At 34.0% G+C, this 19,466-nt stretch overlaps 1 protein-coding gene across 1 annotated transcript; it reads right to left on the bottom strand.

Annotated features, from left to right (window-relative positions):
- Positions 1-1,348: 1,348 nt before the first annotated feature.
- Positions 1,349-19,027, bottom strand: LOC104159359 (tyrosine-protein phosphatase non-receptor type 4-like; the record flags this gene model as incomplete). The annotated part of the gene is made up of 9 exons (XM_009697244.1): positions 18,877-19,027; positions 12,647-12,754; positions 9,837-9,879; positions 9,661-9,739; positions 5,710-5,754; positions 5,409-5,461; positions 3,844-3,964; positions 2,635-2,722; positions 1,349-1,437 (listed from the first exon to the last, which is right to left on the bottom strand). Coding segments are annotated over exons 1-9 (764 nt in total), but the record flags the coding sequence as incomplete, so codon positions are not given.
- Positions 19,028-19,466: the final 439 nt, after the last annotated feature.

Below are 19,466 nucleotides of genomic sequence, written 5' to 3'. Positions count from 1 at the left end.
CCACAGAACACGTAACATCCTACAACAAAACTTGAGACTAAACTTAGCACAGAAAACCAGAACATCTCAGAACTCCATTGGGTTTCATGAAGGATCAAGACTGTGATTAACATCTTGAATGTCTGCAAGGGAACTAAGTGAAAACACATCACTGATTATAGGCAATGGATCTTTGTGCTAACAGAAAAACAACAAAACCCCAAGGATTTCAACTGCCTGTATCAGTTGGAATTCAGAGAAAAGTTCCAGTTTCAATTGTGGTAATCAATTTAATCTGTTTATATGAAGATGACAGACCAGCCAAGAACTTTAGAAAAGTCCAGTGCTGCATTGTCCAAGTATACACATCAGTAGCAAATGAAAAGGCAAAACTTTTCATCATTTTTCTAGAGTGAACAGCTTTTGTGCCTGGTAAACTAATGCCTATTATGATAATCTTATATTGCTGACTTTGACCACTCAGAATGCTGTTATAGCATACTCAACGACATAACTAGTAAGTCAGGCTGTCAAAGTGGATTCCAAGCAGGCAAAGGAAACCAAGCGAAGGTTACTTCTGAGGAAACTAAAGACAGCATTGGGGAAGGTGACGTAACTTCTCCAGAGCACTACAGAAGTTATAGAGCACTTCTATAAAGCACCATGGATGTTATAGTGTAGAAGAGGATTTCTCTTAGATCTTTCTCCTTTTTATATGAATAAATAAGAACAGGATCCCAACTTAAGGTGACTGATAACTAGAGTAACATATTTAATGAGGTTAACTCTATGCTTACAGAAGAGCTTTAAAAACTATTTTAGTTAGAGGAGAAATAAAGGACAGCATTTTCTGCACTTTTTTTTTTGACTCTTATCATGAAAATGGTTATCTATGGATGAAGAGATGACAATATCCTGAATGCTCCACCTCAGTTATCCTCAAGTGCCATACCTACATTAAATTTAACACATAGAGCACAATTAAGTTATATGTGACAAAACTGGTAAGAGCAATCACTCTCCAGGTTAGTATTTTTAAGTTCGTTGTCTCTTTAAAGACTGTGAACTAGACCATAACACTGGCCCTGACTATAAAGTTAATTAAACATAAAGAATGCTTACAAACTTCTGAAGAAAAAAAAGTATTAAAATTCATTATAGTTTGCACCACAATCATTTAACAGCACAGCATGCAGAACAGGACAAAACCCGATCATAAACTTACTCATAGCACAGCACGAGGTAAATAATTTCAACTTGCTATGCTACAACTAATTTTCAGTCTTTTTTAAAGCATGTGACACTGGTAGTGATAAAAATTTGTTTTGAAATACCAAACAAAAACATCAGCTTAAACAGCTGTCCTTACCACTGAAAGGTGTTAATTCGTACTCTGTTCTTAAAAATTAGTATTCCACCTGACATCACTCCAATCATTATTTCATTGTTACTCTGATCCTTTAAAAGAAAAGAGAAAAATTACTTGAACAGAATAAATATATTTGAAACCTCATATATATTCATTCTCATCTCTCTCTGTCTCTCTCTCTCTAAATATACAAATACCATAGTAAAACAGATCTCAATTAACATGGAAGGAAATGTGTTTTAGTAAGACAAGAATTAAATTATTCATTCCTATTTAGGACAAGCCCGAATGTCTGCTCTGAGTTCTTTATAAGTTACCACAGAATTTTAATTGCTTAAGGTAGATCTTCTGTCTTCCAGCAGCTTCAAAGAAATACACACTATAGAGTATTCTAGCAGTTTATTACGAATAACAGCACTAATAGATTGGCTTGACTTTTGCTACACTAAAGGCAACCAGCAACTTAAATTCCTACCTGAAAGGAAATTGCAATCTCAGAACACAGAGAGGAGAGATTCTAAAACAAACAATATTGTAAGCATACTTAAATAGCACATTCTTCCTGAAATACCTTTGCACTCTAATCAAACACCTGCTATAGATCTCTCAATATGTGTGCAACAACAGCAGGATACAGACAGCAGTGAAGTAGGGTGCATTTCAAATTCTATCCCAAGTTTCTCTAACCTTAGGGAGCAGAACAAGACTATTTAAAAACCATAGGTGTCTTAGTTACTGAAAATAATTATATTCAGAGGCTTTGCAGTAATAGTAGCACTGTACTGACAGGTTAAGATCATTTGAGTCAAGACCTCGAGCTACTTGCTTTACCAGATAAAGCTGACACTGTAGCAAATTACAGTACCCTCGCCTTACACTAAGAGTTCATGTTATTCAATGATAATGATTTGTAATTTGGTTCTAATTGGAACAAAATTAAGTATTTTTCAAAGCTGATAGATCCTTAAATATCAAAAGCACATTCAACAAGTACATTTTGCTTATTCACCAGTAGCCAATCGAACTGTCATTCAGGCCAACAAGGCTCAATCTGAATAGTACACATATAACCAAGCATAAATTTAAGCAAAGAAATACCCTCACTAGAGTGAAATAATGGCTACTGAAATTGGTAAATCAGTTAGGCACCTAATAAAAGAATATTATTTCCATTTTTTTCTCTTGTAAGCAGCAGCCAGGAAAACTCATTAAAAATAAATATTTTTTTCCCATAAATCTCAGAGGAGTCCATTTTTACATTACAATACTAGTTCATCCAAACTTACCCTTGCATAGTGCAATTCAACTCCATAAAGTTCTAAGGTACGTGCTGTATTGAGATAATTGAACTCTGCTTCTGCAGGAGACAATCCTCTAAAAGAAAGAAGCTAAATCAGAAACATTCTAATATAACCCCCCTACATCAGGCTCTCTAGTGAGCTCAAACAGAAAATCTGCATTCATTTTACTACTTCTACCCCCACCCCAAAATCTGAATTTCCTTTCTCATCACAGACTGTAACCCAAAAATTTTGACAGAAAAAAAACTTGTGATTCCACACAGTCTTGACAAGAGTCTGCAACACAGCTTGCAAATGCACACGTTGTATTTCTAATGCATGGTATCATTTAAATGTCTGTGGAGCTCTAGAATCTGGAAATTACTTTTGCAGTCAAAATACAAATACAATTTTGTATTGATAACAGCAATGTCTGTCCAAGGCTTACCCCTGAAGTTTAAATTACCATCAACTCACTTTAATTTCTTTGCCCTAACAGAATTTGCTAAGTCATTGACTGAAATGTAACACAACATTCAGTAGTTTCTAAAGCCAACATCATGCCCCAATTAAGCAAATGTTTTTGTAAACATAGCTTACATTTTGTTAAATTTAACTGTAAAAAAAAAAAGCACTGAAGTTCTAAAACACCAAGGAACCATCACTGAAAAAGTACCACAATGTTACACACTGAAAAAAAAAAAATATTTTCCATTGCTTCATCGCCTTTTCATCTTTACTAAAAGGTCATAGACTTCCACACAGGAAAGAGCAGATATTGAAGAAAAGGACTTTGTTACTTCTAAAGTAACTCTTGTTTACTGGTGAGAGCACCATGAAAACAAAGCCTTTATGCACAGAGCATTCTCAAAGAACAAAAAAAACTCTTAAAGAAATTACATCCTGGTAAGTTAATAACCTATGTAATACACACAAATACTGTTTTCAGTGTACCTTTAACACATTCATTTTTCACTTATTTTCCCTGTCATTCTGTCATAGATATTCTATCTGTGCAGAGGATCAACAGTACTTATTATACAGACAATCTACAAAAAAAAAATCACATTAAGTGTACTCTTAAAAAAACCCAAAACACAACAAAAAAACACCCAGAAACCTTTAAGACAAAAGATTCATTTTTTATATAATAGCACAGCACCAGCAGTCAGGATTTGACAAAGTCAGTCAATATCTTCTGCTGTAAATCCTTACATGTGCTGCAGATGTAATTTTGCTATTTCTTTTTCAAAGTCTTGAGGCTGGCTAGGGATGAAAGAATAGTCTGAGAGGTAGCCTGGCAAGTTTTCTGAATGGTTGTAGTCTCCCAGCTCGGCTAAAATATTAAAAAGAGAGGTTATTGTTTATCACTGATGTACTTGGCATTGTGCAATGCCCCCAAATTCACAAGAGTCTGCTCCCACATACTTTATGATCTACAGCAAACAAAAATAGAGAAGACATTTGAACTCCCCTTTTCCCTTTTGAATAAACAGTCACATTCTCAGTGAATACCATGGAGATCATTTAAAGAGAGCTTTGAGTATGTACTTATGAAGTTTATAAAGTGTTTCATTTTTAATACACAAATTAAATCATAAATGCCGTCATAATGACCAGCACTAAATAATACACTTCAAGGGTTTTTCTTTTTGTTTTGTTTTACCTTGGCTTGCTTTCATGTGATTACACAATATATATATATTTTTAAAACTACAACTGCTACTTCTTCATCAAGATCTGCAAAAACCACTAACTCATTCTTTACCAAGATATACTCAGAAGCATTAGAAAAATATTTTTTTGCACATTCAATTGTATGTATGGAAAAAAAGTATGCATACATACACCTACATCAAAACTACTTTACTTGAAACTATTTAAAAGTGCATTTACATAAGTTGTAACACTTTCTTAAAATTATAAGAGATAAATTAAAATCACATTTATTGTTGGAATAAAAAAATAACATTTGCTAAAAATACAGGCTTTGAAGCTTTCTAACTGTAAAAAGAAATTCAGCTTTAAATATCCGTAACCCATAGAACAGATCTACAGCGACAGATAAGTAACATAACATGTGAAAACTGGAAAGTTCACAGCACCACAGCATGACATGGGGTCCTGGGCAGGTCTGCTGACGCTTTTATGGGGCATGGAAGAACTGACAAGAGAGATGAAGGCACTTGCAGAACACGAAGATAAGCAAGGGAAGGAAAGGTAGGAAAGAAGCCTGAGGCGCTTGCATCGCCAGAAACAGATCCTATTTTAAATAATTTAAAAATTGGAAAATGGGACCAGGTTTCATAATGGAGTGCATGCCTTGCTAAAATCCACATAACATAAGTATTGAACTTTTTGGCCAGAATTCCCTTTGACCAGAATTCCATTTTCCACACTTATTTGGAGGTTCACTGTATGGTATGCTAAAAATATTTAAATGTCTAAAAAATGTTTTAGCATCATTCTTGAAAAAAACCCAACCCCACACTTCAGAATACAGAGAAATACAAGAGTGTTATTTTGGGTTTTTTTAACTACATGGGTTCAAAGAAGGAAAGCAGAGAGCGTTACCAGTATTTTTTCCATATCTAATTCAGCAAAACATGCTGGGGGAGAAAAAACTAACCAACTGTATTTCCTTAATCATGAGAAAAGTAGCATCATATCCACAGACATCACAGTATAATGCTATACAAAATACATTCTTTAGAAACTAATCAATACTAGTTTTTATGTATTTCAGTACTAACATGTACACAAATACTAATAATACTTACATTGAACAGCATAGGAAGCCAGAAGAGCAGCAGTATTATAAGGACAGGGCAATCTGTTTTTTGTTGTTTTTAAAATGAGAAATAAATAAAATTACATATTTCATATGAAATTAGGTTATTTTGAAAAGCTTCATCTTTCATAGTCTATGAACAAATTGGACAGATAATTATTATAAACACTTCTAGTTGCATAAACAGAAATTTATTTTAAATATATTTTTATTCTTGTAGGTAAAATCCCTCACCATTAAATTTTCTAAACCCAAGTTGCATTTAATGTTTATAACAACAAAAATCTTACCTTCCAGTAAGAATGTCCTGTTTAATTTGCAAAAAATACTGGTACCTTATTTAAGGAAGGAAACAAAAAATACTATAATTAAAATAAAATTCTTTAATAATTTTTCATCAATTTAATGCATTTTGCTTTCAGTTAGTGCAAAACTAAAACTTTACATTTTGCATGCTACTTCTTAAACCCCTATGGGAAAGAAATTAAGCTGTAATTAGTAAAATAATAATACGACTTTGTAAATTAAGCTAGTTACAGGCTATGAAGTGATACATTATATTTCACTACAGGCCGCAAATTTCACATTCTACTTGCTTTATTTTCCAGTATTTATGTTGAACTTAAAGTTTAAAAAAAGGAAAAAGAAGTGCCTTCATGATGAATGAGTGTAAGCAACAGAACTATTCAATATGGCAATCAAAGTTGAAGTTTGCATCTGTGTATGGAGGTAGCTTAATAAGAATGATTTGTACTCCAGGTAGATAAAAATGACTCATTCTCATTGAGTATTTGATATTACCCTCTTATCATTTAAATTAAAATAATTACTTTTATTATTTTAAGAGTTGCGTTCTTAAATGAAAGTTGGGGATTCTATTATGTCAATTGCCTTCCAATTGACTTCACTTAACTTCTGAAATTTTCCTTAATTATGATGTGAGAAAAGCTTATTTTAGAAATTCATCTAGTCTTCTCATGTCCACTCTTTCAAGTCAAAACAGCAAAAGGAACAGATGAACACTTTGAAACAAGAAGTATTTCCCAAACAGTGGTAGCAGAAACACTATGACTTAAAAAACCCCCAAAACCTAAACCCGCAAAGAGATTTCCCTCTCAATTACTTCCCTTGTTTCTCCAAATAGTTTATTAACATCTCAGAATGAATCTTTTGTTCATTCAGTTTAGTTCCTTCATGTTTCACTCAAAGGTTTTAGACAATTTCAAAGTATAAATGTTTATATCTAGTGGCACATCACACTTGCTATAAACCTCCACTGACACAGAGATTGAAGTGGGGTAACAAACAAGACTTACTGAGATGGCAGAATGTTAGTACAAGCTTAAACTTTCAGCAAAAACCCCTTATAACAGAGTATAAAAGCAGCGGTAGAATTTCGGCTCTAATGCCTTTTTACTTGAGAAGTTTCACTGAGTGAAAAATTTAAACATCATTCCTGCTTTCTCATAGATTTATTCTGTTTTGGAACCTCCTACATTATTATTAATATAAAATCATCTGGTTTCCTTCTTGTAGTTCCGACTCAAAAGTAGAGAGTCAGCCATACCCATTCATTATAAACACTCATCAAAATTACTTATTGAAAACACCTAGATCAAGTTCAACTGAAATCAAACATGAAATATTTCCCAATATTAACTTGCACTAAGAAATTAAAAACAAAATATATCACTTTATTACACATAACTTCTCATAATTGTTTAGTGTTCAGAAAAGACTTTAAAGATTGACAAACATTTACAAATACACACACAGAAATCCAATCATTTTCAAGCTAAATATAGCAGAAAGATAAAACATTCCATGTTTGAAAGAAAATGAGGGAAAACACTTGCAAACTGACAAGCAAAGATGTTAGCCCATGTGCTATACTCATACAAAACCATCTAGAGGTTCTTTAACTGACCAGAATGGCAAGAAGCTTAGTTTAAGGTATTAACCTCAAGAAGTTAAAACTGAGACAATTAGCCAGGCTTTAGAGATCAAAATACTTTTTTGTTTTCCACCTTAAAATGCATATTGAAACCAAAAAGACAGATAGATAAAGCAAAATTTCTTTACCTGTTTAAAAAAAAAAGCAATAAATCATAGAATGACAAGTTACACATGTATTTAAAAGATATGCTTCACATGCTTAGCTTGAGTATCTCTTCACAAATACACTGAACAAACCAATTTTTCCTCTTTTTCCTGTTAACATTTATGGGTGCAAAAATGTAGAACAAAACCATTCTGTACGTGCAGCTGCATCTTCATTTTATTTTACTTTTTTTTGGTGTAATGCTTAAGTACCACGGAATATTTCTAATAAAGTGACCTCATGATTAAGGAAGACCAAGCGGAGTTCATTTTCTGTCCACTGTTTTCAGTAAACAGTGAAGTTAATGGCTTATTAGCTAACCACCTCAGTTTGAACAGTGAAGCCCTGCATATTACTGAACAAAATGGGAAATCAATAGAAGCTTTAGCAACGTAGATCTGAAAAAGCCTGCACAACAAATTCAGCTAAAACAATGAAGGTGGCATTGCATTACAATGCTTTCATCTTCCTTATTTTATATAGATCTGTCTAGAAAAGTGTAAGACAATTATTGCTAACCAGAGTCAATGTTAATAAGGAAGTCCTTCTGCCATGAACAGAACCAATGAAGCTTCATTTCCTACCAAGAGAAGTTCCTAAAGCTAACACAAGGTGAGCTGCCAGTGACCCTTCCTGACCTGGGACATTCATAACCTGCCTCCCTCACATGAATTCACAGAGGTGTAATAAGGCATGAGCTTGCATTGAACCTCTCCTGATGTCTATTCATACTGCCTCGTATGTCAACTCATTCCTCTGTTTTCATGAAATTTATAAAAACTGAGCATCTTTAAAAACTCTCAGCTTGAATTGGAATTGTCAGAAGTTTGTGATTTGTTTATTTTCCTTTTTTAAAGGGGGAATACTGATTACACAAAAGGACTCCGTATTTGTGACATGGCATCCTAACCTCACTCTAAAACCCCCACAGATAATAACTCACTCTCTCTAATAATTCCAAATACAAACAAGTTTTCTCAGGGGCAATTAGGCCTATTAGCAAAAAAGGCAGAGCTGACCTAGATACACCAATCATACATTATTTCTCAACTAAAAGGATGCTGTATTTATAGCTTTGTATTTACAGCATAACGTTTAAAGTAAACAGTCCTCTCTTTTCTTTAATGTTTACTTCATATTGATCAACATTTAGTGTTTTTTCTGTCTCCTCAGAAATATTACATATTGTCCTTTGAGTAACACATTTTTCATTATTCTGATGTAGTAAATTGCCATGTTTTCCTAGAGTAAATATTTCAATAAAACAAACCCGGATCCAGGATCATTGAGACTCCTTTTAGTAAATTCTGTCTGCATAGACATGTGTAAAATTTTGTCCAAAATACGACAAATCAAAAGAAACTATAAACAAATGTGGACTCAAATTTTCACAGTTTTGGTACTTATATTTTCAAAGTTATCCTTAATATTTTAGATATTGTTTTTTTGAACAGGGCTGACCTGTTTTCAGAATGGTTGACATCCAAAAATTCCAATCTGTCAAATCATGCCACTTATGTAGAGGACCAGAACTAATTAAGAATACTGAAAATTTGAGGCATTTCTTCAGGGACTAATTGCAACTCTCAAGCCTCCTATCTTGATTGACACTGACCATTTCCTTCAACAGACTTCAACACATTGCTATCAAAATAACCATGCTTCAAGCTAGGACTACAACCATACAAACAGAGATTAATTTTATTAGTGTCAAGCAGAAAATGGGGGGGGAGTGTCAAGAAAAAAAAAATGCAGAAAGCTCAGGGTTTTTTTAATCACAAAGGAGAACACAAGTAAGGATAAAATTAAATTTGTACTCATTGGTGAATAGTGGGATTAAGTTTTTCCTCTCTTCTCTATTTTCCCTTTTTTGTCTCTACTTGGTAGTATTTTCTTCTTGTAGTTACTTCACTTTGCATATAATATTGTAAATTTATTCACAGAGGCTTTTTGTTATATTGATTTGGTGCAACTGCATAGTTCATATCTGTAATTATTAGGCAAAAATTAGAAGCTTGCACATACAACACAAATTATTTAAAAGAAAATTTCCATGTTATACCTTAAAAAAATTAACAATAATTTTCCCCTTAAACATAAGCATTCTAGAAAAATGTTTTGATAAATTAACTACACCTACCTTGTATATTCTTCTTGGAGCTTGTTTGGGTCACTTACAAAAAACTTAACTCTGAAGTTCAGACTGTGAGGAGATCCTCCTAGGGTGAAGAAAAGTTATTTCTAATTAATCAAAGTACCCTGGAAAAACAGAGTAATAATGATATATGAATTGACCAAATACATACATGTACTCACTTTTTAATTGTTTCCTGATAGGTTTGTTTGGATCCAACCACCTCTGGAAAGAGACAAATTATAATACCAGCTTTAGAGAAACAAAAAAGTACAAATTATAGCCTTATAAAACAAGAAACCATTGCTTTCCTATTATTTTTTACTCGGTCTTTTACCAAAATGTCTTACTGGCATACAAAGTCTTGTTACTGATTCAGGAAAGACACCAACATCAACAGTTGCTATTGTTCTTCTTTCCCAGAGATTAATCTCTGTTGTTCAGATATCTGTCTCTCACAGCACTAATTTGATTATGACTTGCATCTATGATTGTCACATGAGCCTGAGAGAGGTTAGAACTCAATTATGGTGTTTAACAATCTTCAGCTATTCTTTAAATTGATCATCTAAGGTGAACTAACTGTGGCAGTGAAGAGCTCTGAGCAGGCTAACTTACCCAAGTTAATTTGCTTAAACTAGTTCCAGTACTTTTGACTCAGTATTTTGCAGGTCTGACACATCCAGGGAGTGATCCCACTGGCTCACAGATTCTCTTCAAATTGTCAGCCTGAGTGTCAGCTCTGGTAAGTCGCTAACTGGAATCTTGGAAACCAGAGGCTCAGCACTCAGCTTACTGGATTAAGGACTACAGAATAATTTTACCAAACAGCACCCAATCTTGATCAGCTCTACGGGAGAACACTGCTGTGGAGAAGTACAGACAGATATTTATAAAAATCAATGCTGCAATTTTCAGTCAGAAGTATAGTTCTCTGGAAAGCCCTACAAGTTGTTTAAACTGCTCCCCACCAGCAACCCAGCAGACTGCACATATCAACACAGTTAACTTCAGTTAACTCAAAAACGTAAAGCTTGCATAGTTTATGAAATCCACATGTAGGCACAATGATAGAGGTTTCACACTCACCCTTTTCCCCACCACCTTTATCTCCTGCCATGTTGACTACATCTTAATAATATTCCACTGTGTTGTTTCACAAGTAACTAGAATATTTGTTAATCCAATCTGGCTTATTTGTCCAAATGAACCAGGTGTAAAAGTAAACTGATATCAAAAACTGAAATTAGTTAAACCCATAAATTCTTCAAGTTTACCTGACTAATATTGGTACCATTTTTATTTAGCTCTGACACATTGTTTTCATGGCAACTAGATATGTGCTGAAAAGCCAAAATACTTAGAAGTCAAAGAATACTAAACCTTAAAGCATTATATCAAATATTTGTGAAGTGATTCTTCTTTTGGACTAACTGTTAACCAGATCCTCCTATTACAGTGTTGTGTTCAGCTGCTTCCAGATATATAAACTAAAAAAAGAGAGCTTAGAGGTCTAAGTTTTGGAAAGCCAGACAAATGAGAATGAGAAACACTACAATTTTATGAATGTTGAGTAAAACACTGAGTGATATTCAATTAAATACTTCTTAAACAAAGCTGAAAAATAATTCAGTCTTTTCTACAGTATGTCTATGTTTTTTCAGTCTGGAAACAAAGTTTAGAATAAAAAGATCAAATGAGGCCAGACTGCCAATGTCTTAGGAGAACTATCCACAAAGTTACAAAAGAAAACTTTGTTAAATACCTACAGCAGCTTTATTCGTATTAATAATCTTAATGTTACCAGAATTTAGAAAAAGAACATAATTAAGAATAATTTGCTCTAAAGAAGAGAGAAATGTGGAAGTAGTTCACTATTCAGGCAGAAGACAAATTATGGCTGTACTGTGACTTCTTTCTTCCTCCTCCACATTAAAAAAGACATTAAAAATAAGTAAAAAAAAACCCAACCTTTTAGTAAGATAAAAGTATTCTTTCTGTTTAGAACAGTCACTCTTGATGGTAAAACAACAGCAGACGAAATCTGCACTTACCAAAGAAAGTTGCACTATCTTCTGAAATTCACCTTAGTTACTGAATGATTAACACTTTACAGTGTCACTTATCTCTATAGATCACATTCTGCACATTTTGCGAACTACAATGACTTTTGACACACAAGTCGGGAGACAAATTTAGATCCCATCACTGTGACAGGCATATAATGGGAATTAGGTAAAGAACTGTATTATAAGGAATAATACTTAGTTAAATTGCACTTTAAAACAAGTATTGCACATTGGATACCTATAAAAGAAAGTATTCAAGAAGTATTCTTCAAGCAGTCATGATCTCAGCAGTACGGCTATAACTATTACAGCCACTGAATATTACAGCTGGATCTCTTAGTTTCTACCAGTCATTTACAAAGTTTGTCCTATGGAATTTCATTTCAATTAAAGCACATTAACTATTATAAACTTTAATTTTCAACGGAATCTCTTCCTTTTTCTTTTAAGGTGATGAGCTGAGAGCCTTTGCCAGATACTGGACTATATGAGGCACTATTAAAAGACCTACTAGGTATTGGAGCTAGAAACAAAAACACCATACAGGACAATCTAAAAACCCCCCATTTTTTTGTAAGTCCTAGTGAAAAAAAAAAAATTAAAGAGTTACTATTTCTTATCCCAACCGACAACAATCGTGCAATCTAGTAAAGAGACACAATAAAACAAGCAATATCCTTTTATGGCATTATTTCACAGCACAGATCTCAACATTTTACTCCAAAAATAAACGTTAATACTTGTAACTATTAACATTTAGTTTTATCTTAACTACAAGGTGATACTGACCCACACAAATGACACAGCTGGAGAAGGCGGCATAATATTGCAATGGCTTCCACTTACTTCTCTTTATAACGATGCAGGGTGATGAACACCATTATGATTTATAAAATCATATTTATAAAACAGAGTCAACTTACAGGGTTATCAGTAGATTCATCAGCCAACTGTAAACCAAAGTAATCTCTCTCTGTCAAATCCAGATGCTTGAAGACTACATCCAGTAGAACTTGTCCCTGATCATGTTTCTGCAGAGAACAAATAGGTATATTTTTTTAATGAACAAATATATAATTGGAGACACAGACTTCAGGCAGGCCGAGCACATAACACATCCTTTCAGATGTGCTCTAGCAGCCTAAACTCTAAATATCACAAAGTCTATCCCAGGAGCACCATTTTAAAATGAGCTTCACCTCTCTTTTTGAAACATATGTAAGGAATTATTATTTTTCCTCTTTGTCATTCTCTGACAGTAAGAATTTCTCACTTCTCAGCTAGCTATGTGATTATTCCTGAAAGGAGGGGAGAGTGGCGAGGGGACTTTGTAGCCTTGTTTGGGTCACTGAATTTAAAAGTACAAGTCTGTATAAATTATTCTTACTTATTTTAATCTGAAAATCTATTCCTCAATCTAAATGAATCAGCATATTGAAAATGTTTCCAAAGTTAAATGGCACAGACAGCTAAAGCAGCCAAATATCTGAGAAGTATCATTTAAATGCATTCTCTCAAGGATACTACTTCATTCTAAATGAACAAATTCAAACTGAATAACAGTAACACTGATTTTCAGAGGCAAGTGAACCAATTTGATTTCTACTACAGGGACAAATCTTATCCTCAAAACGATATAAAAAGAATCTGTAGTTATTGGTACCTAGCAATTTTTTGCCTAACCTGAAAATACTGCCAACACAGTAACTGAAACGTTGAGTGTGTCATTATGACAGGACTTAATAAATATATTTGGTGAAATCTAAAATTCTGCAAGAACAACTGTCAAACAAAAAAAAAAATATGAAAGAGATGATTGATACATTTTCCACCCAGATTTTCTACTTCCCTGGCACCAAGCAAGCTTCTAATAATCTTCTAGGTGCCAAGCATTATTGATGCTACAGTGGATTTGATACATCTTGCCTTGTTTACTGTAGGCAATAAGATATTTTTAAAGTTTTAAAACAAAAAACCTGCTCTTCTGCTCCCAAATGAGTTCACTTCTCATAGAAGTTATACAACAGTTTACTTTTACAGCTGTTAAAACAAAAGTATCTAACTAAAAGGTCAAAAGAAGGTTGCAAGAATTTCATTAATATTCATATACAAGAAAAATATACAAACCACATTCAGGCATTTGTTAACATCTAAGAGTATCCTATCAAAACTCATTTTTTTGTTCAGCTGAAATCACACTGAAGTTAAGCAAACTGTCAAAACCATTTATTGGGGGCTAAAAACACCAAGAAGCTTGATAATTTATTTCATAATAATAAAAAAAATTAGAAAATATTTATCAATAAATTATGCTTGAAATGATCCCAGCAGAACAATCATAACCATAGCTCTGTGCATTTAAGTTGAAATTACATAAGGCATATATTTCAGGTCCCTTACAAATTTGGCTCAATTTAAGTGATCTAAGAATCACTATATTTACTTTGAAAGAAGATCTTGTTTTTAAAAAAAACCATACAAATAAAATTTCTTGATGTTTAATTAAAAGAACAGCCAGTAGGTGCACCCTTGTTAAAAATTTACTTTCCAAAAACCAAAAAAAGCCAAGAAAAAAAACACGTTAACATAATAAATACACAACAGTATAAATGCATAAGGCAATTTTTATGTACAATCCAAAACCAGTCACCTTCATTTTTACGAAGTTAGGAGTTATATTTTGAAATAAATATATTTTGAAATAAATCAGTAATCAGTACAATTTTTTCAGCAAATAAAACTAATTTTAAAATTAAATAGCAACACTAATTGCTTCTTCGCATTTTTCCCCATGTAGATTTAAATCAGAAATCAAACTAAGAACTTATGACAGCAACGACCAGAAAACAGGAGACGTCTGGAACCCAAGTTTAGGTTTGCATTTACCACAACTGACCTGTTACTTCTTCAAATAACATGCAGATATCAATTCTGTAGCTTTTGTCCAATCTAAACCTGAAAATTTATACTGTTTCTTAAATATCTGAATAGATGTTTCCTAATGGAAAAGCTTAGAATTTGCTGAGCAGTTTGGATTTAGTAATACAGAACATAATTTCAAGACCGCAAGGGAGGTATTTTTCCTGCAACAGAGCAGCAAATTTGGTAAGAGAAGACTAGTTTCAACATGAAGCATTTGATTTGATCACAATGTTTTACTCTCAGTGCAAAATAAAGATAAGCATCTAGTAAAACCAGACCTCAGTTTAACCCATCTCTGATATTTATATAATGATGTTGCAGCTTGCCAGAGCAGGTGAAGTTCACAATCCTGCTTCTTGTGAAAGGTCCAAAACATTTGTAACACTATCATAACCATTGAATAGCTACTATAAATTGTAACAAAGTATGATAAAGTTTCTACTTTTGCCTTTTTTTTTTAATAAAAAAGCAAAACCAATAGATGTGGATTAGCATAAACAGAAACTTGCTTTATTCCTTCAGATAAAGTCAAACATTAATATTTCCTCTTAAAACAGGGAATAATGGAAAAACATATGAAAAATGGGAACTGTCTAGCATAAAACTGCAGTAGATACAAAATATATCAACAGTTTTTCTGAACTGGAAAGTTAGAATGTTGTGTATACTTCTTGTTAGTCATTGCTGGAGGCAAAATGTCTAACAAATTTTGGCCCTTTAGAACAAATTTGACATCAACACTAGACATGAATATACTAACTGCACTTCCTGAAGTATGTCATCTAGTGGCTAACACCTAGTACCACTAGATACATACACATTCATTTCTAATCACAAAATTATTGTTAGCTGTTTACAAACACCTATGTTTGAAGATTTAGGAAAACATTCGCAATTACACAGGTTTAATGCCCGCTTACCAACTACCACCATCTTCCCAACTTATATTACTGACATTCTGGTTTTGTTGCTGGTCTACGAAATGGGCTGCATCTACAGCAAACACCAGGAGATATCGCTGCCATGTCAGTCCAAACAAATTTGGACTTCTGATGACAGAGGAACAGGATGATAGGCTTTCCTGGAGCAGGTCAGATGGCTCTGCTGCCCACAGGTCTGTGGGAGGTTCCTTCACTAATGACAACACTGGAACCTCTCCTCTCACCGCAGTACTCATGTTGCGACTCAAGCAAGCGCATTCCCAAATAGCCAGCGCTGCAGTACTGTCTCCTTTCATTCTACAGCCTACCTTAGCTTTGCAAAAAGTTATGTTGTTTTAAAAAAGTTTCCAAGCAGGCTATTATTTCTTTGGTCAGAGAAAAAAGGGAAGCAACTAAGTAATGCTGAAGATTACACTGTTGAAAATTTTCACTTCTTAAAATCATAGGGGGAGTGGGGTGGGTTTTTTTGTTTGGTTTGAGTTATTTTACAGATTTTTAGATTTTACTTCCATTACAGTGTAAATTCATTGAGGAGAATTCTGAGATAATTGAGACATTTGTCCATGACCCCTAATCCACTAGCCTTGCTCACAGAACAACTCATCTCATCTACCTTTACTTAGTTTTCCCTCAAGTTTAGTGTGATTTCCGTACTTATACACTGGCTTTCAGGAAATACAATGAAGTCAGCCTGCACAGAAAAGATACAATTTGATGTATTTAAACAATTAAAACCAATTAAAGCAATTTGATCTTGAAGAAGCAGGTTTTCAGTAATGCAAATCATCCTGATCACATTACTAACTCAACTCAGCCTCACTTCTTCCAGCTACGCATTCTATGAAGCATGCTTTTCAGGGTCGAAGTAAGAGTTCTTCATTCGGTAAGCAGAGCCTTTTATAGAAAGGATTTCTACTCTTCAAACATACGCACAAGTTAGTTCCAACTGATTCTTCTGCCTGCAACCAAAATAACCTTTGTCTGGCTACCATCCACAGGGATTATTAGATTTGATTTGTTACGTTCTACACAAGGTAAGGCTTAGCACAAAGAATGCCTATTTTGCAGATCAATAGAAAAAGCTTATTGAAATGTGAACTTAGAACATGTCATATAAATTATCAAGAGACATTGTCCACAATCAGTACTATGCTGTTGGAGAAGAAATAGCATTTGAGTACATTTTTATTAACACAGCACTGCACACTCCAGATGAGTAAACTCTACAATCATTAGCATACAGAATACCTATAGCGATCACCAGGAGAAAAAAAACTTGCTAATTTATTTGATGTTATCTTTGTTCTTCCTATTTTGAAAACAATTCCATAAATATTTATTGTCAAGTATTGTGTCAACCACAATAAAGCAAAACACAGCTATAAACCCTGAAAACCTGTATGCCATGTAGGTTAGCATACATTTGCTATGATTGAATACTGTATTACTCCCTACTTCTGAAAAAACAGATTAAGGCTAAGATCTGAGATCAAAATGTTGAACACCAAGGAACTTTTTATTCCCTAAATTCAGTTTTAATAGACAAACTTTCAGGCTGATCTGTAGCAGCAGTAAAGCATCCATGCAACTAAAATATTTAGTACACTAGGCAGGTGACAAGAACATATCACAAATTTTTCTTGGGAGAGACAGAATAGATACTTGAGGATTTATAAGTGGTGATTCTACTCTAGACAGGCACTAGCATTCTCTAACAACATAGAGCTTTTGAGCACCTAGATCAAAAAGAAGCATAATCTCCCATACCTACTGTACACCCATTACTCTGTATTTTAGTCAACTCTAATAAGCAAACAAAAAACTGCAAGACATATTTTAATGGAAAACTCATGTACCTGAAAGCAAAGAACACAACATTTACCATTTCTCAGGCACTTTTAACGCTTTGTCTCCAACTACATTCTGCACATACTGCTTTTTGGCAGGCAGTATAGACTGGCAAACTGTTAGCAAGGATGAAAAGATAGATACAGAAGAGCAGTGGAACACTGTAGAGAAAAAGGGGAAAAGGATACAGGAGAAAGTATCCCACAAAGGAAATTAGGCTTGATGTTGACAAATTAAAGCCTTTGGTCATCCCTCTCCCAGCTCCATCATCCAAAATTCCCATCCTCAATGACTCAGAAGTCCTGAAAAGTTCAATAGGTCCTGAATGAACTACAACAATGCCTTAGGAGAACATCCTAAGCCTTTCTATCTCGATTGAAGTATCTAAAACAACCACCCACCAAGTCTGCCTCTAAATCTTAAGCCACTCAACCCTAGACCCTTGCAAGTTTTTGCTAGATAACAGAGATTTTGCTCCTCTGAAAGGCAGTTGCATGCTGCACAGGCTCTAACCACCTGATTACAGAACAGAGAAATGCAATCAGTCTCACAAATCTTCCCTAAAACACCCAAATGTATCAATATTCTCACTGAAGACTGGATATCAGAATTCATTATAATTGCTGAGTATCAGAACTTTTTCAAACAGTCCAAATTAAACTTGTTCACATAGATTTGAGAACTGCTTCAGTTTCTCTTTCACTGCCCATCTGAAGTCCCTCAGCCTTATTTGATATCGAGCTACTCCTTCACTCCATTCGCTGAAGTTAAATTTTCCTCTTGAAAAACTCTAATAATCATGCCACCTGTAACCACCATATTATTCAACCTTTCTCCACATAAGTCTTCAATTCCATAGCTTATAAAGTAAAAGCTGAGTTCTCTTGCCCTAGGACACCCCGCAGCTGCTTTCCTGTAAAGTTCTGGTTCTTCTCACACAAAGATAATTTTAAATGCTTTAATGTTGAATATAATCTGAGAAAAGCAAAAAGCAAAGAAATACTTTAAGATGATAGCTGTAACCAAATACAACCATAGACATGACTGAACATAGGTAGCTACACAGTCACGAGAAGAGTTACCATTACACCTTACTCATGCTCAAAATGCAAAAACCAGAATAGAGCAAAACAAAAGCTTACTTCTCATTCAACTCAGTAGCAAAACTGCCCTCCATTTCCACTAAACATGAAGAGAATTACTAGAAATAAATTATGCTCTGTATATTCAATTTTGAAATGAAGATGCATTAGTACTATAGAGGATGCCAGAATGACTAAGTTCACAGTGACTTAGTATGTACATGTACAAGCATGCCCGCCTGAACGTAACTCCCCCTGCTATTCTGTACTTAACACTATTTTGAAAGTCAAACTCCAGCCATAAAAATCCAAAGGAAAGCAAGCTCAGTGATATTATTTTGCAATAAGGAAACTACTTACATTAACTCTGAAAGCTTGTACAGTGTTATCCAGGAGAAGAATGTTGCAGACCACCTCCGTATGCTGCCTGTCTCGTGCCAGCTCAGATGCTCGTACATTGTAGGTTCTGCCAGCAGGCAATCGGAAACGTGCGGTCATTACTGTCCACACAGGGTCTTTAAGCAAAAGAAATAAAAAATTAAAGAAGATCAAAAAATGGAAATGCAAGAATGTCATACTTCAAAGAAAGGTTAAAACACAGCAAGTCCATTGTTAAAAAAACTGCATTACAGACAAAAGAAAAATGAGTACTAACTTCATAGTATCCAATAACAGAAACAATGTCTTATAAATTACAATACAACTTTACTCCAAAATACTCAGTCCTTTACTTTCTACCCATTGTTTTGTGTTGAGGTTTTTTGTTTGTTTGTTTTTAAAAGATTTGGAACAGCATTTTCACTTCAAAAAGCATTGTAATTGCTGGGCATCATGGCTACTAGGTTCCCAATATTAGAGGCAATTAAGTAATTAATTTCAGTGCAAAACAGCAAAAAAAAAATGCTTACACCAAAAAGCTTTAAAGAGGAAAGCAGGAAGAAAAGAAAATG

This window comes from Cariama cristata, unplaced genomic scaffold, assembly GCF_000690535.1.
Source record: "Cariama cristata isolate BGI_N322 unplaced genomic scaffold, ASM69053v1 scaffold2983, whole genome shotgun sequence".
NCBI classification, from domain to species: domain Eukaryota; kingdom Metazoa; phylum Chordata; class Aves; order Cariamiformes; family Cariamidae; genus Cariama; species Cariama cristata.
Note: the sequence above shows the minus strand (reverse complement) of the source record. Positions and strands in the feature narration are given on the sequence as shown.